The sequence below is a fragment of the Solea solea genome, chromosome 20 (assembly GCF_958295425.1).
Source record: "Solea solea chromosome 20, fSolSol10.1, whole genome shotgun sequence".
Taxonomy (NCBI): Eukaryota; Metazoa; Chordata; class Actinopteri; order Pleuronectiformes; family Soleidae; genus Solea; species Solea solea.
In genome coordinates, this window is record NC_081153.1 from 9894713 (window position 1) to 9917122 (window position 22410).

The window sequence follows — 22410 nt, forward strand, 5'->3', positions numbered from 1 at the left end:
TCACGTGAGTATCCCCCCCGTCCAAAGTTCCATCCCACCTGCTATTATTTACCTCAGCCTTGGCTGACGCACACACGCTCAACCTTTTGCACAACTTCTGCATTCATTGCATTGCTCAGACCCCCCCCCCCACACACACACACACACACAGACACACACAGACGCGCAATGTTTGGCAACAAATACAGAGTCATGAGGCTTTACTCGAACGCACAAAATGTTTTTGTATACAGTATAGTATAGTAGACTTTTCACCTCTCTCTCTCTCTGGTGCAACGGTAGCTCAGCAGTAGAACGAGTCGTCTTTCAACTCGAAGGTTACACGCTGATGTGTCCGTTAAGGCAAGACACTTAAAGGAACACTTCACAGATTTACATTTAGCTTTGTATTACTAGAATAGAGGTAGTATTTTTGAAAAAATTGTGCTTCCCAACCTCAGTTTCCCCTTAGGAAATTCATTCTTTTCTTTGTTACGTGCCCACGTGTGACACTTGGTCCTGTTAGCGTCACTGTTAGCAAAGAGGGCGGACACTGTTTACATTCTGGGAATGAGGTCCCGCCCCCTGCGAGTTGGTCTAAAAAGTGCGGAATTAGCGTTGCAGTTTCAAGGCTTGGACCAAGTGTCACTAGTGGGCACGTTACAAAAAAAACGATTGAAGATATTTCTCGACTCAGGGGAAACTGAGGTTTAGTAAAAAAAATACTACCACTATTCTAGTAATGCAAAGCTACAGTAAATCCAAATCGGTGAAGTATTCCTTTAACCCCACGTTGCTCCTGGTGGGGGTGAATGGGTGTGAATGGGTGTGAAAACTGCAGTTTTGAGTGGATTGATTTACCATTTCTCTCTCAGAAACACACGCACACCTTAACCATCACAACTAAGTGCCTTACCCTCGCCCTAAAACCAGGTCTTAACCCTGAAAGGGGCCCTTTAAAGATGTGAGGACCAGCGAAAAGGTCCTCATTATACAGTGTCTGGTCCTCACAAAGCAGAACAAGAACACACACACACACACACACACACACACACAGTACATGCACTGCATACACTGATGTCATCTCAAGTGCCACGATGATGTCCATCAACAAGTGGTGTGACTTAAACAACACAGGTGGCAGTGAAAGCTAAAAGTGCACACACACACACACACACATGATAAGCCTGTGTTGTGCCCATCAAGCGTTTTCCAGTGTGCTTTTGCCCTGTTTACACTTATTTCCCAACAATTCAGACAAAGCACCAGTGAGGCCAGTCAGTCAGTCAGTGTTTCAAAACCGAGAGTGTCTCTTCCAAGTTAACCATGGGATCACATCACTTCCCTCGTGGATTCACTTTTAACCTCACTTTTTTTATTGTAGCCAAACTACAACAAATGGAATGGGTAAGGTGATCCATGGGAAAGTATCGCGGATTAGGGCTAGGCCTCAGGATGCAGTGAACACGCTTTGTCTTGGGGAAATTAGTGCAAGGGAGTTTGGTTTCCAGTTAATCGAGATACATTCTTCACTTTTGTGAAGAACAGTGCATTAGCCATTAGTGAGCTAAAAGTTGTTTTTTTTTTTTATTACAAGCAATGAGATGCTTTTTCCTTAACTTAGCATGTTCACTCAAGTGAGTGTTTACTCTAAATAGTATAAACTATGAGAAGGGAAAGTAGAGATTGAATTAAAAGTGAGCACAGAAAGATAAAAAACATTTTTTTTAATAACATTCATACTATACCTTTTCATGTCATGTTGTCAGGAGAATACGATACATGGTCCACAATACCATCAATATTCTCTTAACGGAGCTTTCCACGCCCTAAAACTCCCTCGTCGTCAGCCAGGTATAACTTCCACCCAAGTTTCACCTCATTCATTTGAGCAGCGACGGTCTGAGACGACGATATCGATATTTTGACCCATCCCATAATACTGGAGGACATGAACTGAAGTGTGACCAGTGACATGTGCATCACCTGCTGAATCACGTCAACATGGCTGCTTATGTTGGAACTGTATTTAAGTGAATGCTTTTGTGACAGTAGCACGACACGTCATTGTGAGTGAACTAATGGATGTGTTTTTTTTTTGCTTTTTAAGTCCTTATCTTAATTATAATTATGTCCTGTCCTTTGTTTGTTTTATTATTTCCCTGCTCTGTAAAGCAGACTTGACTCTATTCAAGTCTGACAGTACTGAACTGTGTGATGGCGTCTTAACTTTCTCCACCATAAGCCACTGACATGAAAAGATGGCTCTATAGTAGTTTGTGTACAGATGAGCAACTGTGACTGACTGTCTAATCCCCTCCACTGTTGTAATAATAATAATAATGATAATAATGATACTAATAATACTTTATTTATATAGCTCTTTACAAGTCGCTTTACGCACAAGAACGAAAAACAGAAGACAAATAGGTTAAAACGTTAAACGCAGTATTTTAATATTAAGTGGTTCTTTATTCTGAACAGCATGAAAATAATAGGACCTTCACAGATGTTTTAAAATGTATTTATGCAACAGAGGCGACGCACACGGGTTGCGAGGCTAGTCTGGGTTTCAAGACCAGCGACATCAACCCTCTGTCTGTCATTTTCAATGTTACAGTATTTCTCAAATCTCCCTTCCTCTGATGCAAAATTTGCCTTTTACACACACAGAAATTTTTTTTTTTTTTTGTTACTGGCAGTGAGGTTTCAACATGCGGGCGACGCCTGTAACTCTGCTCAGGAAGCAAAGAAACCATCCCATGACGCCGTCACTTCAACTCACCCGCACAAATAAAGCAAGGGCCGTAACACCTCGTGTAATCTAATCTAATCTACCGAGTGTGACACATATTGATTATTCCATAGCAAAGTCATGGGTGAGTCGACTGTGTACAGTTGGCAAGGTCAAGGTTTATCACACGTTTATAAATACAGTCTCTCAGTGGTGCGTGTGTGTTTGTGTGTGTATAAACAAATGGACGTGTGTATTTAAATATCCAGATGTATTGTTACTGTTCTTATTTAGGGAAATGAAAGTTGTGTGTGCATTGCTCTGCAAGTTCCTCTTTAAAGAACAGTCGTGCATGTGTGTGCACCATCAGTAAATACTGTATTACACATGTCGGCACAACTCCTGCAATTTAGAGGTTCCAACGAAAATACACAGATGCACATTCAGACAAGTGGCGCCGTGTGTGTGTGAACTGTATATACTGTACAGGAGGCTTCATGGTATGTGTGGTCAGTTAAAATGGGAACATATAGATGCACAACCTCCTGCCAGAGCTGAGGACACTTTGCAAATAAGGTCCTGATTCCTGAGAAATGAGGAGAAACCCTCAGGTGACAAGCAGGCGTCCTCTGGCTGTTTGGGGAAAAAAAGGCTGTTTGCTCTGCACCGCATAAGGAATGTTGTGTATGCATCTATTTATCGGCAGGGCTTTACATTAGATGTGTGTGTGTGTCCATATTCACATGTGTTAAAATGGTCCCTTTTGAATCATTGGAGGTCAGACCAGAGGAAGGTTTACCAGTTACTCACACACACGCCCCCGTGTGAGAGCGTATACGCACTGTGATGCTTAGTTGCCAAAATACACAATTAGTTCAAATATTAGTCCCTCCTTTTCTGACATTTACAATGCAAAATGTCACATTTAGCTTTGTAAACTTTGCTGGCTACGTTACATTTCAAAATGCAATTTTTTTATTTTTATTTTTACATTTCTTTGCCTAAAGATTCCTCGATTAAGGACTATTCAAGACACCGTACTGATCATTTTATCTTCCTATCAACACGTTTATTTCAGTTGCTCACAATATTTGTCTTTGCAGTGACTTTAAAACTGCAATGTTTGATATTTCTCTTTACAAGTAACAGTAATGCATCCAGTCCCCTTCAAAAATGTTAATATTTAGATGTTAGCTGTAAACTATATTTCATCTATTATCCAAGTCCTGTATTTAATCAGGATACCAAATACATTTTTATTTATGTCTTTTTAATACCAAGTATAACATAAACACCTAGCACTTTACGGCCTTACTTACACCAGGACCTGCGTGTACAGCACATTTCTTCCTCGTCGAATAAACACGTCAGACTTCCACGACATCACTCTCTTCCCAGGACAAATGACAAATGTCTTTTTCCCCAATGATGTGTTTGAGCTTTGTCATTTCAGATTACTGTAATCCAGTTGTTGTGAAAACGCAATGTGAATAATCCCATGCAGTGACAAGACACAGACGTGTAGATAGATAGATAGATAGATAGATAGATAGATAGATAAGAGTGAGAGTGTGACAGTGGATGGTTGTCTGTTTCCTTAAATTGTAGATATCTCCAACTGTAATGATGGATAATTGTGGATATCTGAGATTAGGATTACGGACAGGAAGAACGTCATAGTGCAAACAGGAAATGTTCATGTTCCACCAGGTAGAGTTGGTTGTGTGTAATGCATCACCAGGCAAAGTTAAAATATCTTCGCCATGATGAGCTGACTTTGCCCCGCCCCCAAATGGGCGGGGTCCAATATGGGGTGAATGGCACGTTGAAGTGGGCGGGCCTCTCTAAAAATTACTACATCCAGCGGCTGCTGCCAACTCACAGTGAGGACCACGACGATTCCACAGCACGGGGACACTATCTCACAACGGTTCTTTTTTTTTAACCGAGCGTGTTTTTTTTGCTGCATTTTCGTGTCAAGTTCAGGACCCGAGGAAAACGAGCTGCTCTGTTATGGCCAAAGGAGAAGGAGGGGAACAATATTCCAACTCCAGTTTATTAAACAAACCGGTCAGCTCGGATGGCATCACGCTCGCGAGGAAGGTGGGTTCATTCATTTCACGTTGATATCACGTTTTTGTATTTTTTAATGGTCAAATGTTTTAAAATAACCACCACACGGAAGCGGCATCTGTGCCTGGAGCGGTTGAATGAATGGAGCACACAGGTGAAACATTTTTTTTCATTTATTTTAGGGAGTGACTCAGTTTAGATTTGCTGAGCGCGCCCTCACTCGACTCATTTTCTTATTTCTACACGGGGCTTCCCCCCCGTACATGACCCAGAATAAATGACACGAACGAAATATTTAATAAAAATCATCGAACTGTCATTTTCCCACACATTTTTCAGTCAATACATCATAATCGCACACTCCCACCCCGCCCTTTTGTATTATCAGGAGACATTCTTACTAAACCATTAAAATCACGTTATATATTATAATATTATATTTAATGTGTCTCTGTAGACTATAGAGACAGCCACACAGACCGAGCTACATGTTAAGGCTCACAATGACTCTCTTTTCTCACATGGCTGCGACCTTATTTGAATATGGCCAATAGCCATGTTCCTTTTCACACTGACGTAGCAAATGACACATGTCCTTTTTCCCCCCCCTCCATGTCTTTATCAGATGATAGTTTGGAGTCAGGCTGGGGACGTGATGAATTTAATGACCAAGGATATACATCCTTCTTCCTTTCACATCATCACTACTCTCTCTCCCTACTCCCTCTCCGGTTGCCAGATATGTTTGGTGAAATGCTGCGTTCTCTGCCCTAACCAACCACTGAGAAATAATGCATTCCTCGCCACCACCAGTTGGCATATGTAAATTATAACAAAAAAATTTAACATAAAGCGACATTATGTGTTAAATAAACTACAATATAAGGAGGGGATTTTGTATTATCAGCATCTTATTGCATCGATAGTAGTGAGTTGTAATAGGAAAAGCCCTTTAAAGTCTTGCGCTCACCATTTTTTCATTTGATCTTTCTTTATGAGAACACCCCTTATACACACGCACACACACACACACACATTTGTGGTCGCTGGGTATTTCACGGGCATCTTCCGTATTTCCCACAGCCGTGAACGCAGCAGAGGGTATCTTCCAAAGGCTACGTGTCAGCCTGAGGAAGCAGCAGCAGCAGCAGCAGCAGCAGCATGTCAACATTTCTGCCTTTTTGCTATGAAGATTTGATTAAACACAAAACGAGAAGTCCACCTCTTAATGTTTCGACAAAGCCTTAAATCCCACGACATGTTAACCAGCATGTGCTTCATTGCCTGAGTCCTTTCTCATTAAATCCATAGAATTATCAGAATTGTTGTATGTTGTGATGTGATGAATATCCCTGATGCAAAAGTGGCACATTGTAAGAGGATTGATGTAATGCAGAGGTGTGAGCAGAGGGCGAGACTGTCGCATCATCACATACCTGCGATAGGCAGGAGGTTTTCACCGCAGTGTACTTTTAAAACTAGGAGGGGCAACAACAACAAAAGTATTCATACAAGTAAAGCAGGTTATATACTTAAAGACAATGGAAGAGCCAATGTACACTGTCTGTCAAAAAACGTCATTTAGGCTGCAGACTTCAATGCCATATCATGACCACTCCTCACCCACTCCTTACAGCTGCATAGCAGAATTCAGGGGGTAGTGTTGAAACATCACATGGCGTGGAAAAAGTTAGATCCACGGGGACGGGACAAAATTCTCCGCTGTGTTCCGTCACCACAAATTAAATGATTGCATTTGTGTGTGTTTTTTTTGTCATTTTGTCACCTAAACAAAGGCACGGTTGGGTGTATCAACATGACCGCAGCCCTTTTGATTCAGGAGAGATCACACGCGTGTTTTGTGTTGCGGTGTGAACCTGCAGCTCAAGGTCATTCTCCCAAAACTTACGCCGTCTTAAAATGGCTCTAATGCTTTTCTCTTGGGCCGCTATCAACAGTAGTAGTCATACTCTGACCACTTGGAAGCAGGGCAGATTAGCCTGCACCAAACTCCCCCTCATGATTGGCCAGGGAGGAGTGGTGTGTTTTCACAACACAGTGTGGGCAACAGTGGTCAGAGCCCTGGTCAGACTGTCAGCCATCCATTTGAGAGTCATGTCAGTTCAGGCTTTCTCAGGTGCGGTCACCCTGGAGTTTGGCGTCTGTGGCGATAGTGTCCTGACAAGTCGGCAGTGATTTGTGTCACCATGACAGTCCTTAGTTGAAGGATTTATTACGTACAGTCAACCAGACAAAGGAGAATGGACTCAAAGGTTCGTTCTTTCTCCGTGGCCTCTCCAGCTACACTGTCTGGCTCTCTGGTGATTGGGAATTTATGCCGCATTCTTTGCAAGGCATTCAAAATGTGTTACTGTCTTAATCGGCCTAGTGAGAAATATGTGGGAGTAAAGAAACTTCATGGGCCACAGCTAGAGGATTAAATCATTTACACACACATTGGGCAAAGTAAAGTATTTCTAAGCCAGGCCAGCACACTGCTAAATAGTGTGCTGCTGAATTACAAACGGGTCATTAAGGTTAAACTGCTGTCTTTGATTTTGCAGATGTAACCCCTCCTATAATTACGCAGGCTGGGCCAATGCCTGAAAAAGGTTTTGGCACAGCAGCAAATGCATTCAAGACACTTTGCCCAAAAGAAGTTTTGTATATCTATAATAAACTAAACTTGGTTTTTTTAGGTGTCACAGTAGATGGGACCGATTAATTTTTGTAATGCACTTTTTGGTGGATTGTGTGGTTTTCTGACGTTCTTCCTTGTTCATATTTCCCCAGCACGAGCAAAGGAACAGGTTGTCAGTCTGCAACAAGATATGCTATGCCATCGGCGGGGCCCCGTACCAGATCACTGGATGTGCCCTTGGCTTCTTTCTGCAGATCTATCTGCTAGATGTTGCTCAGGTGAGTTGACTGATTTTTTATATTTAAAACAGTCCAAATATTGAGTGTGTCCCATTTATATCGCCGTGCCTAATTATAACCACCCCGGTGTCCTCAAGATGGGAAGTCGTGTCCACCTTTCACTTGAGTCGACATTTAGAAGTTTGACAGCATAGAGCTGCACATGATCCCTCCTTTGCCCCCACCTCTTTTCATAAGGGCACATAGAGGACAATGTGACAGCCAAACCCCGCCAACAAATGCTCTGACTGTCCTGGATAAAATGAAGAGGTGGGGAAAAAAAAGTTTCCTTTCTTTCCAGTACGGAGACCATGACTGGGCTCAACTGTATGAAAAGGCTTAAAGGGGTTTGTTCTGAAAAAATGCAGGGGTGGGGATGGGAGAGTTGGCTCACTTTAATAGGCGCCGACACTAATCTCTGGGTCAGGGCCCAAATAATGTGTAAGTCAACGGCCTCCCAGGATTTGGCTTTGTCCAGCTAACATGAGCCTGTTGGTTGACGCAGCATGGTGCAGATTGTACAGTCAGGAGTCGAGTTTTCACCCCGCTGCTGACCTTTATTCCAGTGTGCAGTGCTGTCAGACCTTCAGTAGTTTATCACCTCACTCATGACAGCTCGGTGTTATTCTTGAACACATTAAGTAAGTAACATTTCTATTACTGCCCCAGGTGCACTAATCCTTGTATCCTCTACTTTCACAGCTCGATCCCTTCTATGCTTCCATCATCCTGTTTGGGGGGCGAGCATGGGACGCGGTGACGGATCCCACAGTGGGATTCCTGGTCTCCCGAAGCCCATGGACACGATTTGGACGCATGTTGCCCTGGTGGGTTGAGTAAATTTGCAATTTTTTTTTTTAATAGCAGATATTGTCATCATTTTCCTCCTGGGCCTAAAATATTGCTGTCTTGTTGATAGAGCCCAGTCACAATATGTTATTGAAGCTCCTCTTGTCACATGTTTGCTTTGGTAGATGCTTATGTGGGCCTCAGTGAGTCCAAGGTCAGGGTGGAAGTTTTCCAGCCGTACACTGCACATGTGTCACTGTTTAGGGGTGGAGTTTTGTCACCAGGACTCGCCAGCGTCATCTCCCATGAGGGGTTAACATGGGTCATGCTGTTGCAATTACTCCTGTGCTGCTTGTTTCACATAATGCATATATGTTCAGTCAAGCACCACCTCCTTACACACACACACACACACACACACACACACATACTGCTGCTATGATTACTGACACTAATATAATCTACTGAAAGGTGACTCCAGTTTAAGTGGCCCAGACCGGATCACTGACGTGGGAACTCAACACAACAAAGCCTTCTGTATGTGTGCGTTTTTACTAAACAGCTCCTGCAACTTCAGTTCCATGCATTTCCCGCAATGTGGCATTTTGCAGGGTTTTGACAAATGTAACTTCTATCTGCCACTGAGTGTAACAGGAGGCACACAAACCACATTTCAGAGGGCATTCCTCTGTAGATCAGACACGAGCATCATTGTATGTGTGAACGTATACCTCATTTTCAGCTACTGGACGTTTTGATATTGCTTGTTTGTACCAGTTAACCTTCAAGGTAGTTTATTGTCCAGTTTCTTGAAGTTTTCCCACCAAGGTTTGGGTCTCTCTCTCTGTGAGTAGCAGCAGTGAACGATGAACTTGCTCTCTGTGTGGCAGTCAGACTGTGGGAGTGGGGTGCTTTTCGGGGCATTTTCAGAGAAAGGTTACTGACCCTTTTCTTCTGTTTCACACCCCCTCCCCCACGTGCCCGCCTCTTTATTTCTCAGAGACCCACGTTGTGTGATTTGACTTGATTGTGCGAGTATGAATATGAACGTCGGACTGTCGGTTCTGTCCCTGATGCCTTCACTGTCGGAAATCGCTGACCCTCCTTGAACCCGTGGCTCCTTGTGTGAAGGGTATAATTCACATGGTTCTGTGAGATCGAGTGCGGTGTAGGATGTCGGTGCGAGCGGCCGGTAACGGTGGCCGCCAGCTGCATGTCAACACTGTGGATGTGTCAGAGCTACTGTCAGTATTAGGTGGTAATCTGTGCTGGAAAAAATACCAGTGTAGGGGATAAAAATGGAGGACACCAGTGTGAACCACGGGTGGATGCAGGGCACGGTGTTGCACCAGCTCAGTTGCTCTTGTGTTTGCTTTGATTGAAAATATAATCACCCTCATCACTTAATTCACAAAGGAGCACAGTATAGTGAGCTGGACGCAGCTACAATGGTCCCTTGTGGTCCTCACTTCAGTTTACTGTGGTATTTTTCCCTCGTGGGTGCCTTCAGTGAGAACACCGGCGTTATAATTTGGAGCACAAAAGAAATTCTTGCTCTTGCTGTCTTGGGTTTAACTGTGTGTAAATATTAAATCACATTCTAATTCCAAAAATGATCCCCTCATCATTTTTTTCCCCCCTGAATGCATAATCGATAGGTTTTGAAATTGAGATGATGCACAGCTCTTGGTACTCGCGCTTGTAATGATCATGTACATACAGAGAATGCTGATGGTCTAATCAAACTAGTCACTTTTGCCTGCTCTATATGAGCTGTGACGTTGTCAGAAATGGGGTGTGGTTGCTGATGAGGGGGGTTCGCAGAAAGAGGAACGGGAGGAATGTCTGGTATGTTACCTTGCATTATCCTCAGTTTGCTCGCAAAGATGCGAGGCGATGAGCAATGAGCTGGTTATGCTCCATTTGAAAGTCTGTCTCGGAAGTGGGGGAGGGTAGATGGTTGAGCCGCTCCGTCATTGGTCCAGCCCACAACACACCACCAGGCTGAGCCAATGGCGTGAGCCGAAAAAGGGACTGTTAGGATTTTTAAAGAGCAGGGTTACTCTAGTTCAAGACGTGGGAGTGAGCAGAATGAGTGTCTCTGTTGCTGTACACAGACTCCGGGCCTGGGCCATTCCCCCTGAACCAAACATTTAAATAAATACATTGGAGTTTCGATAGTTTGCTTTCTGAAGCCCTTTTTCATCAACAACAAGACTGAATGTGTGATTTGTTTTTCCACCCGATTTTAAAAGTAAAATTTAATCTATAATGGAGGTTTTATTTATTTATTTAAATGCTTTACTTCTCTTTTTTACTTAAAAATAGAAAATCTCTCATTTCACAAGCTATTGATGTAAAAGGCTTCAAACCCAGAATGTTGTGCAAAGTTTCCCTTTCCTCGCAGAAGAAGAGAATGAATGTCTTCACAGTTAATAATTGCCAGTCCTTAATAAATAAGGTCTGCAGTCCAGTCCAGTCAGCAAGGCTATTTCAGAGGACTTTTAAATATGATTCCAGGAGGGGCAGGGTGGGCTGCCTTCTGTGTCACTGCATTCTTGCAAGCGCGGTGTACATTCTTAGCTTAGCCCGGCAAACTGGATTATAAATGGAATTAGGGATGCACCGAAATGAAAATTTGTGGCCGAAGCCGAAGCCGAATAAAATTTAAATGTGTGGCCGAATACCGAATACCAAATACCGAATATTGAATGCGGTTGTTAATTTTTTCCTTATTTTTTTTATATTGCATTAATAGCCTAGAATACATTTTTAGACATGTTATTCCAAGAAAGTAAATGTTTATTGATAATGACATTTTTAAACATTCCAGTAGGCTTTTCTTTTCAAAAAAAAGCACAACGATTTTTCATTTATATTAGGCCTTCAAACAAAACATGTATTCCAAAAAACTAAAGTGCAGTGGATAAACTCACAACAACTTGAAATCCGCGTCGACCCATTGCGCAGTTAAACTCAGCATGCTGGTGGGGCTGACATCCGAGCTCCATATGTCTGTCGTGAAGCTGAGGTCAACATCATTGTCTTTAACCAAGAGCTCGTGGACGCGAGTTGCAACACTGTCATACATCTCTGGTAAGCACACATCCGAGAAATACCGTCTGCTCGGTATCGTGTAACGGGGCTCAATGTACTGCACAAGCCTCCGAAAGCCAATGTCCTCCACAACACTAAACGGTTGATCATCCAAAGCCATGAACTCCATGAACTGTCATTCGCAAACTTTTTCGTCTTTTCAAAGACGTCTTGCACGTTCAAAGACGTCTTGTTTTTTATCTGAAACATTTAATGAATTCACTCTGTATGTCATTGCCTAATAAAGCGTCTGTTTCAGACGTGTTTTAGGATGCCTCTGTTTTATTAAAGTATTTATCACTGGCATAGACTGAAAAGAAGCCCCCTCGGTGTGGTGCAGAAGAAGGGAGTGGTGACAAATGCAGTCTTAAGTGTGTTGTCATTACAACGTGAAACATCTGCTTTAATTTGCACACCACTCCCTGCGCACACACACACACACACACACACCCACACCCACACCCAGAGAAACTATCCACAGGTGTACAGTTAATTTAATTAAGTGAAGGAGCTCGCTGAATGCTGCTCCTTCTGATATCTCTCTCTCATGCTGTTTCGGCTGTGGATAGGATTAACTGATCAGCAGTGAGTCTGCAGTAAAACACTCCTGTTTTCTGGGCACAGAAAACAGACAGGAGCAGGAACTATGGCGAGAATTTGCGTCATTATTTTGTACAGGGTGACGGCATGCAACGTGTGTCACATCCGCTCTGATAAGGACCCCCTGAGTTCAGGAATAAATCCCACAGAGAATACACGGGACAAACATATTCCCCTGCCCTGCTTCCTGTTCCACGTGCCACCCTTTTCTTTTTTCTCGCCTTCCTGCACATCCGAGATATGGTCCCACTCTCAAACTCCTTTCTGATTGGACGACATCGATATCACCATAGGGAGGAAGTTGTGTAGTCGGGAAGTGATGAGAGAAATTCCACTCATGTGAAACTTCTGCAATGTTTCCTGCACACTATTCCTACAATAGCATGAACAAACGAGGACTGATTATACGTTTATATTTCTAATTATACTGTCGGTAATAAGTATTCAAAAATGAAAACTGGAAATGAACCTGCAGTATTGTTTTAAGGTTCTTCACCAGCATGTATGTGTATGTATGTATGTATGTATTTATTTATTTATTTATTTATTTATTTATTTATATATATCTATATCTATTTTATGTATATTTATATACACACATGCAAAACATTACCGTAAGGAAGTAGTACTTCCTTACGGTAATGTTTTGCATGCATGCATATATATGTATATGTGTATATATGTGTGTGTGTGTGTGTGTGTGTGTGTGTGTGTGTATGTGTGTATATATATATATACATGTATATGTATATATATACGTGTGTGTGTGTGCAAAACATTACAGTTAGGAAGTAGTACTTCCTCACATCCCACCAACTGCCTCAACTGTGCGTACGTGTATGTTTGTATTGTTTTTTTTTGGTCGGCTGAAGTACCCAAACTTGTCTTGCAACCCTTTGAACCTGCCCCATTCACATGCTGTTCCATGCATGAGAAAACCAGGAAACATGACGAAAGAGGGGGAAAAAGTAGTAAACTCGCGTCACCTCCGCTGAGGAAAGTTTGGCACAGACTGAATGGAAGATATACTTTGTGGTCACAGTGTCTTACGTAACGAGCGCCCCCCCCCCCCTTGCTCCACGACTGTTTACGGAGCGCTTGTGTATGTGTCACACTCGAGCAGGGCCACGTTTGTCATCCACTGATGTTGTTGTTTTTGTCCCCTTTCTACCCCCCACCCCCATGTGTAGGATCCTGCTGTCCACCCCTCTGGCTGTGATTTCCTATTTCCTGATTTGGTATGTTCCTCCCTTTGAGAACGGCAAAGTCATCTGGTACCTTTTCTTCTACTGCCTCTTCCAGTCACTTCAGACTGTGAGTATCACACTCGTGTACACACACACACACACACAGACTTGTTCCTTGTGTTTAGTACATGGTCATGGAAATGTTTGATTACCCAATAGGATTTTTTAACATTCGCCGCCCTTTCACACTCCCAGTGACTCATGATTAAAATATGTACAGGCAAGGTTACGAAGACACCAACCTTATGTAACCTTCCTTTTTTTCAGATAGTGAAGTGCTGAATATACATATATTTGGAACAAGGCAAAAAAAGGTTGTGTTTATAACTTGTTTGAGTAAAAGTCTCAAACCTGGAGTTTTATGTGCTGCACTATTTCCTTGTTTTGAATTGTAATACTTAACTTTACTACACCTGCAGTATTTGTTTTGCTGTGAGGCACCTGTGTTTTTTCTGGTCTTTGTGCTAAGCTAATAAACAACACTGCTAGCTGCATATTTACTGTGCACACATGAGTTGAACTTATTTATCTTTATCTCTATTTATAAGTCTTGGGACCCGCAGTAAATCAAACAGCCGCACTCATTTCTCTCTCCTTCTTTGCAATCAGTGCTTCCATGTGCCGTACTCTGCCCTCACCATGTTCATCAGCACGGAGCAGAAAGAGCGAGACTCGGCCACGGCCTACAGTGAGTATTGCAGTCCATCCATCCCTCCATCTTCTACCGCTTTATCCTCCACATGAGGGTCGCGGGGGGGAGCTGTGTCAATCCCAGCTGACCTAGGGCGATAGGTGGAGTCACACCCTGGCCAGTCCATCACAGGGCCACATACGTAGATCAACAACCACCCACTAGTATTGCAGTCACCATGTAAAATGAAATGTCTTTTGATTCTTCAATGACCAAATGTCTCCTCCAATCAGGGATGACTGTGGAGGTTCTGGGCACTGTGCTTGGTACTGCTGTCCAGGGGCAGATTGTCGGCATGGCCAACGCGCCCTGCCTCCCACGACCCAGTGACATCATAGCAGGCCTCAACAACTCGGCTGCCGGACTCAACAGCTCTGACTCTGGCATTTCCCTGGATCACACAGTAAGCCGGCTAATAAAACTGTTTTACAGCGTTGTTAGTTTGAATGAAAACCATGTTTTACTCACCGACTGTCGCGCTCTCTCTCTCTCTCTCTCTCTCTCTCTCTCTCTCTCTCTCTCTCTCTCTCTCTCTCTCTCTCTCTCTCTCTCTCTCTCTCTCTCTCTCTCTCTCTCTCTCTCTCTTTGCAGAAAGCCGCCTACATGATTGCCTCTGGTGTCATCTGCTTGATCTATGTCCTCTGTGCTGTCGTTCTTTTCTTTGGCGTGAAAGAGCAAAAAGGTAGCGAATGAATCTGCTTATCTTTCCGTTTAGATTCTGGTTATCACAAATTTTAAATCATTCCTGAAAGTTTTGATACAAAACTGATAAATTCTTAGAGGTTGAGAGTTTTAACAAGCCCATGTTCACGGTCTCACTAATGAAGTCATTGAAGTTATCAGTTAGATACAGATGAGCATGCGTCTTCCATGTGACTCAGCTGTTGCTCATGCGTCTGCTGTTGTCCAATAGAGAGGCACAGTTGCAGCTGTACATTATGGTATGACTGTGGGCTGACTAGTCAAAGCACTCAGGCTTTGGTTAATTTAGAAACCTTGTGACCAGCGATGAGTCACATTTGTCAAGTACAGGAAGAGCCTGAAAGGCAGCTGCTAATGTACCAGGAACTGTAAACCAATGCTTGTAAGATTACAAGAAGCAAAAAAACTGTGATTTTCTTTTTTTTGTTTGCAGTCACCCTAAATTGTCCCACTTTTCCCTCCTTTACAGATTCATGCCGGCCCAGGTCTGAGCCCATGTCTTTCTTCCAGGGAATTAGGTTGGTGATGGGGCACGGACCGTACGCCAAACTGGTCATGGTTTTCCTCTTCACCTCACTGGGTTTCATGGTGAGCATAAAGATGGTTAAAGATGTTTACGTTAATGTTAGCTGCGTTTTGACCCTGACATGCAGCTTATTACCATGGTTACTGAAGTGTATATGACTGTCAAGAGGCATACACACACATGTGTGAGATGTTTACGGGTGTTTTCACACATTTGACCAGATCTGTGCTTCTTCCTGCAGCTCCTGGAGGGAAACTTCGCCCTGTTCTGCAGCTCCACACTGGGATTCAGAAACGATTTCCAAAATATTCTGCTGGTCATCATGGTGAGCACACACAAAGACTTGGACATGGGTGCACAGTTCCCATAGCAATGACTGGATTTCCATCATCATCTCAATCGTTAAAGCCATTAGCTTCAGGTGGCAGACAAAAACCCTGGCTCCCCAAGTGAGCCCATAAATTGTCTACGGTTACAAAGCCACTCTGTACTGTGTTAGAAGGCAATGTCTTCCGTCGGCCCATTTCCATGATGTGTGTCCACTCTGCCTGAATGGCATCGCATTCCCACAGACGGCAGAGGAGCCACAGTTCCTTTCATGTCTTGGCCCATCTTCTGCATAACCATGCGACCCATGAGACATTTCAGACCCAATTAATCAAAATGTGCCAACTGTACAGGGTGAGAAAGTACAGGCCAAAGAGGTTGGAAAGATTACATGCTTTTGATCCTTTACTTTATGGAACGGATTATGAAGCCGAAGCAGCAAGTACATTATTCAGTGAAAGTACTTTTAAGAGCCTTCAACGCTGAGCTTTCAAAGAAACTGGCCTTCCTGAAGTTACCTTCAGTCGGCACTAAGAGATCCCTAATCCTCACCATCAGTGATTTGATGAGACGGCAGCCTCATGTGAGAAGCTCAGCTCTTATTAGAACAACGATCGGTTACACAAATCAAACTAACAGGTTTATATAAGGAAAACTCCAGAGGTCAGATGTAATGAAATACCGCGTGCGAGCAGTGGGGAGTTCACCGAGTAGGCTCAAACAAAACATGACCTGGTCAGTCCTTTTTTTTTGTTATCGCGAGGCACGTTGCAGAAAGCACGCTGTTCAGGACATTGAACATGGCAATTTAATATGGTTTTAAAGGGCTGAACAGTGTTCACTCTTTCATTCAACTGGAACACTCCGCAGTCTCTTGTGTATGACTTGCTTTATGATGTCCGTTTGAAAGATAAAGTCCCATAAGAGATAATGATGTTGAGGGAAAGGCCGATAAGGCTAATGAAAGGTGTTGGTGTCGGTGAAGGAAAAGTAGTGGTGTTGAAGATTTAATTCAAGTTAAATGAAGTGTCTTTACTCGGAGCTAGTTTGTTGCCATGGATGTAACGTATGACTGTGCAGCGAGACAGAGTTTATCTCAGTGTGATGTTTCACTTGGATGCACTGGGAAACGCTGGTGTTTCTCAAAGGCTTTATCTAAATGTTATCTGAGTCAAACACTGGGATCAGGGGTCACACTGATACGAGCGAGTCCATTGCGCCCCTGTAGAGCGGTTAGGACGACCCCGTGTGAAACTTTGCATCACACCAGGCACACAGTTGTCTTGGACAGAGGCTAGAGCTGTAGAATCTGTATTATTTTCCATCATCGCTGTTGTGTTTGGCAGGTGTGCGAGGTCAAGAGGTGCTTCTGCATCGGTATGCAAAAGCTGACGCATTATGAGAACGCACCTAATGTTATGCTTCTTTCCTGTTGTGCAACGTGACAGAAAAACCATCCATTTTTTACTTCTCCAAAATCGCGCGTGCATGCGTGCATGTGCGTGTGTGTGTGTAACCCTGCCATTTGTGGAATTTACTAGATGTTAAAACCAAACGCCTCGTTTACCAGAAATGTCATGTTTTTTTTCTCCTCAGCTTTCCGCGACTCTGGCCATCCCGTTCTGGCAGTGGTTTCTCACTCGCTTTGGAAAAAAGACGGCGGTTTATGTTGGCAGCTTGGTAAGACCCACAGTCACCGCTACACACCTCTTCTAAGTCGTATTAAAACATTCAGTCAATCTTTGACTGACTGCTTCTTCCGTGTGCTTCAGTGGTCTAACCTGATTCTCTTCTTTCCAGGCCGTGATGCCCTTCTTGATCCTGGTGGTGTGTGTGAAGAGTAACCTGATTGTCACCTACATTGTCTCCCTTGCTGCTGGCGTGGGAGTGGCCTCAGCCTTCCTGCTGCCCTGGTAAGAACTCTGCCCTCTCTGTGAGGGCTTTTTCAAGCAGCAGCAGCATCTAGGTGTATTGGTGTAAGAGCCTCTGCTTAATCTGACGTTTTGCTCTCAGGTCCATGCTGCCTGATGTTGTTGATGATTTCAAAGTGCAGAACCCCACCTCCACCGGCCACGAAGCACTCTTTTATTCCTTCTACGTTTTCTTCACCAAATTTGCCTCTGGAGTCTCGCTGGGTGTTTCCACTCTCAGTTTAGAGTAAGTTCTGACATAAACGCATGTGAAACCTACCTGGTAAATGTTTATTAGGACTTTCATTCATGTTTTTGTTTTTTTTCAAATGAGAGGAAAAAATGAGGCTAAGCCAAGTCTCCTGGCACTTAAATCCCATTTCAAAGCAAGGAATTCCTTTTGGATAGATTTGATTAAGTACAGTGAGACTGTTGTGTGTGTGTGTGTGATGTCTGCAACCATCACAAGACTTGTCCGTGTTCTTGAAGGACACGAACACTCTGCTTTTGAAGCATACTTGTGTGTATTTGAAGTTCACAATTGTGTTTCTTCTGTTTTTAGTTTCGCCGGCTACTTCACACGAGGCTGCACTCAGCCAGACGAAGTGCATTTAACCTTGAAAATACTGGTTTCCGCTGCCCCCATCGTTCTCATCTTCATCGGTCTGGGGATATTGTACTCTTATCCGATCGACGAGGACAAGAGACAAGGCAACCGCAAACTACTACAGGAACAGATGTAAGGCTGTGCTGACTAAGATCCCGTGCTCTCTCTTGTGTTTGTACGTTTGTGCCAGCAAAACTCCAACTAAAGGCGCTGTTTTCTTTTCAGGGAAAGCGAGACGGATTCAGAAACGGATTCAGCAGAGTTGGCAAACATGGTCTGAGGACATTTAAGATGACCTATGGACCAGTAAGGTTGATCAGCTCAAATTTTGCACTGGACAGGACCAACGGACCCTGGGCCTGTCGGATCATACAGACACTGCATTCTCCAGTCACACTGCGCCGGATCCACGTCTCCACAAACTTGTCTGCTGTCTTTCTAAAAAAAAACGTACCAACTTGTTGACACATGAAATTCTCTTTCTTCTTTTGTCCAGTCTGATGTCAAAAGCTTTATGTTTTGTGCAACATTCAACTTCACGTATTTTGGGGGAAATCTTTCTCACTTTTTTTTTTTTTTTTATTTAACAGAAATTAAGGTTTGTCTTCATTTCTGTTAAAAGTACACAAAACGACAAACTGTGATGGGATCATGTTTTGTCACTATTGCCATTTTCGGTGCTCCCACTTACAACTTAAATGGCCTTGAGCACTGGACTACAAACAGTTTTATAGTTGAGAGATGTAGGCTTTGTAAGACACTTGAACAAACAGTGATGCCTTAATTTCAGCCCTGGTTTAGGGTTAAAATTTAGAAAACTGATCTTTGTGCCAGACTCTTGCTCCGAGTCACCGAATTGTGTGCTCTGAGAATTTTTTTAAACACGTTTTTTGTAATTTTAGAGTATCCTCATAGTTTTCTGAAACAGCCAGTTTCCATCTCATTCCTGTCCCTCTGTTTTTTTTGTTTTTTTTCCTTCTTTCCTATGGAAGACATGATAAAGTGATGTTGGAACAAGTGGGCAGACAGTAACAGTCTGAATGGCTGACTAGTTCCTCACTGTCATACTGAAACCACTATATTAGTAAAAGCTGATAGTTTGCACAAATAACAGCAGTGCTTCTCCACCAATTTGAAATAGTTAGCTTTTTATTTATAGGACGGCTACTGAAGACCTGGTGACTACAACCGGTACTAATTATTATTTAAGTATTTATTAGTTTTGATTTTACTGTCGTTGAATGCATGTTTGCTGCAAAGTCGTGCTTCTTGCAGTATTTAAATCTATTTAAAGCCTGTAAGGTTGTTGTTTTTTTCCAACTAAATGAAAAATGAGAACAGTGTCAGCAAAAAACTGAAAAGACTTTCACATCTTTTTATTGCACGTATCCATCGCGACTGTCTCTTTTCCTTATGCATTCAAAAAGGGAAGCACAATTGTAAAAAAAAAAGATGGGAAGTTGTGGAAGTCAACTTGTAGTCTCCTTTTTTATTGCAAAAATGTATTCTTTTTTGTATATACTGTATATGTGTTTGATGCGACAACCAAGACGTTTGGTGATCATCACAATCCCTGTACTGAAAAGGGGTATTTACATATTTATGTCTGTTGATATAAAAGAAAAATGTGTACAGTCTCATATGTCATACATAATGTTACATCTTTGACATGTTGTCTCTTGTCAACCGAGTTGCCAATGTGAAAAATGTCCATTAGTATAATTCACGTTATTCTTTTTGCCTCATGAGAGCCTCCTGAAGTCCATGTTACTTGATTCTGTACATACCAACACAGTGCCATTATCTCACGCAAACTCTGTTATAATTGTACATCCTGTAAATACCATTCTAGTAAATATGTCCCTTTTTTTTCTCATGGCTTCATAAGTGAACATCCCTCGTGGCTCTTGAGGCTATAGCCAAAATGTGTGAGCTTTATTCCATGTGGACGCGCACGGAAAGCCTTGTGAATGTGCCTCTTGTGCATATGTAGATAGTGTATGTAAGTAAACCTGTAAATATCTTTGATATTTGTGGCTGCAAGTGAAATGAACTTATGTTCATTGTTATGTAGTTATTTAAGGAAACATGTTGGGTCTGAAAAAATAAGGTGTTAATAAATACTAACAAGTGTACTGTGAATGAGTTGCCAACACGTCTTTACTTGAATCGCTTACATTGCATTTTATCATGAGGGTCACAGCTTTATGCTTGCAGAAGGAACACTTTTTCAGCATGTACTTGAAACGAATAATTTTAATACTTCAAAATAATACAGAAAATTATATTATATGGCCACTGGTTAAAGGTTGTGAAGTTACACTTGTCAGTATAATTGGACAGCATTCCGTGTACACTCCTGACATCTAGTGGTCATTTATTTTATAGTTGGAAATATTAAAATAAGTTTGAATACTATGTCATTGCTTTAAAGCAACAACTTTATCATTAGAAGTTAAAAGACGTGTTTAGTGTAATTCTACCAAAATGATACTAGAATATAAAGTAGCATCAGCAGCAAGTCACAAGACTTTAAATGTGTTCAAATTCATCGACAGAGTATAGCAATCAATATACTGCCAATCTACCAGAGAGTATGTGTGCCACTATCATACAAATAAGATTTAATCCAAATTGGCCAAAGCACAAACACGAAATTTAAGGGCTGTTGTAGACAAATGATGTCTCATGCTCCCTGAACCACTTTTTCACAGTTTGAGCCTGATGAATCCTGACATTGTCATCTTGGATTATGATGATGCAGGCCAATGATTTGAGCCTTCTCAAACGGACCAACATCTTTTTCACGACCACGGGATGGTTGTTTAAGAAATCAGAAGATACATCAGTTGGGGTTAAATGACTTCTTGCCAGCTGAAAGATAATCGCCTATGGAGTAATTATCCAATAGGAGTTAAATCCATAATTTTTTGTTTGGCCAGGCAGTGTACGTTGGAGTCTTCTTTTAAGACTCTGTGCTTTTATGTTGAAGGCAGGAAAGTCGAGTGCCGCGGTGCCGGAAGTGTTTAGCCGTGTTAGCATCATGGTTGCATACATCGGCGAGTTCAAGCACCCACATTCCTTCACTGAATTCTAGTTCTTCGTGTTCCATGTATGTCAGCTACAGCGAAATTAGTTAAACACGCACATAACGTAAACATAAAAACGCCAACGGGAGCGACATTTATCGCCTCCATGGACTGAGTTTTTGACTGTAACTAACATGGCGGCGAATCCTCCAGGACAAGGCTTTCAGAACAAGACCCGGGTGGCCATCCTTGCGGAGCTGGACAAGGAGAAGAAGAGGCTACTGCAGACTCATTCAATGAACAGTCCCGGGGCCAACATCCCTCTGACCTCAAGACCGAGTGTAAAGGACGTGAGAGACAGCGCGGAGCAGCAGCACATCGCCGCCCAGCAGAAGGCAGCCTTGCAGCACGCCCACGTCCACTCGTCCGGCTTCTTCATCACTCAGGACTCTTCGTTTGGGAACCTCATCCTCCCGGTGCTCCCCCGCCTGGATCCCGACGTTTGACTCTCGCACGTCCCGTTTAATACTGACCACGGTCCAGTGGACGTTAGCAAAAACTCACATGCAAAACCAACCATTTTGTTGTATTTGTCTTTTATACAACTGGCGTCCTGTATCAGTGGTAGAAGCAGCAAAACAATAAAACCGTGGTATTTGAACGCATCGAGTCAGTGTTGCCCTCCATGACAATGTTTTAGAGTGTAATAACCGAATCTAGGTTGTAACAAGGACAATAGGGTTTAATTACAAGTTTTTATGCATTATTTGTGGCTTTCTGTATGTTTAATTGAATTGTGTAGTATTATAAATGCAGATTTAGGAGGCAGCAGGATCCAAAATATGTAGTGATGTTACAGGCCCCAAAACAAAACAACCTACAACAGTTTACATTTGACTCCATTGTGGAGGCAGTGCTTCTTTTAAAGCTTCCCAAACTCTTCTGATTTTAGGCCCTAATGTTCTCAGGCCCTTTCCCAGATTGGAAGACTGATAACATTGGAACTAAACTATTTACGACTGTTTTACTTTTTTCTCTGGACCCTTTAAGAAATTAAAACACACAAACTTGTTTTTAGGTCTTAGTGATGACACCTCACAGGCATGATGCACCCCCCTAACCCCTTACCCTAACCATCACAAATTGTGCCTAATTTTAACCTAAATCCAATCCTAATCCTT

At 42.7% G+C, this 22410-nt stretch overlaps 2 protein-coding genes across 2 annotated transcripts; both read left to right on the forward strand.

Moving 5' to 3' along the window:
• Positions 1 to 4585: 4585 nt before the first annotated feature.
• On the forward strand, positions 4586 to 20342 carry mfsd2ab (MFSD2 lysolipid transporter A, lysophospholipid b). Its single transcript, XM_058619481.1, has 14 exons — positions 4586 to 4816; positions 7580 to 7705; positions 8408 to 8532; positions 13381 to 13504; positions 14047 to 14125; positions 14362 to 14531; positions 14720 to 14810; positions 15300 to 15418; positions 15598 to 15681; positions 17280 to 17363; positions 17484 to 17596; positions 17697 to 17840; positions 18156 to 18332; positions 18426 to 20342. Exons 1-14 carry the CDS (start codon positions 4727 to 4729, stop codon positions 18478 to 18480), a joined length of 1581 nt encoding a protein of 526 aa, XP_058475464.1. The 5' UTR covers positions 4586 to 4726; the 3' UTR covers positions 18481 to 20342.
• Positions 20343 to 21208: 866 nt separating this feature from the next.
• On the forward strand, positions 21209 to 21890 carry LOC131447599 (SOSS complex subunit C-like). The gene has a single exon (XM_058619482.1). The coding sequence runs from the start codon at positions 21424 to 21426 to the stop codon at positions 21733 to 21735; it is 312 nt and encodes a 103-aa protein (XP_058475465.1). The 5' UTR covers positions 21209 to 21423; the 3' UTR covers positions 21736 to 21890.
• Positions 21891 to 22410: the final 520 nt, after the last annotated feature.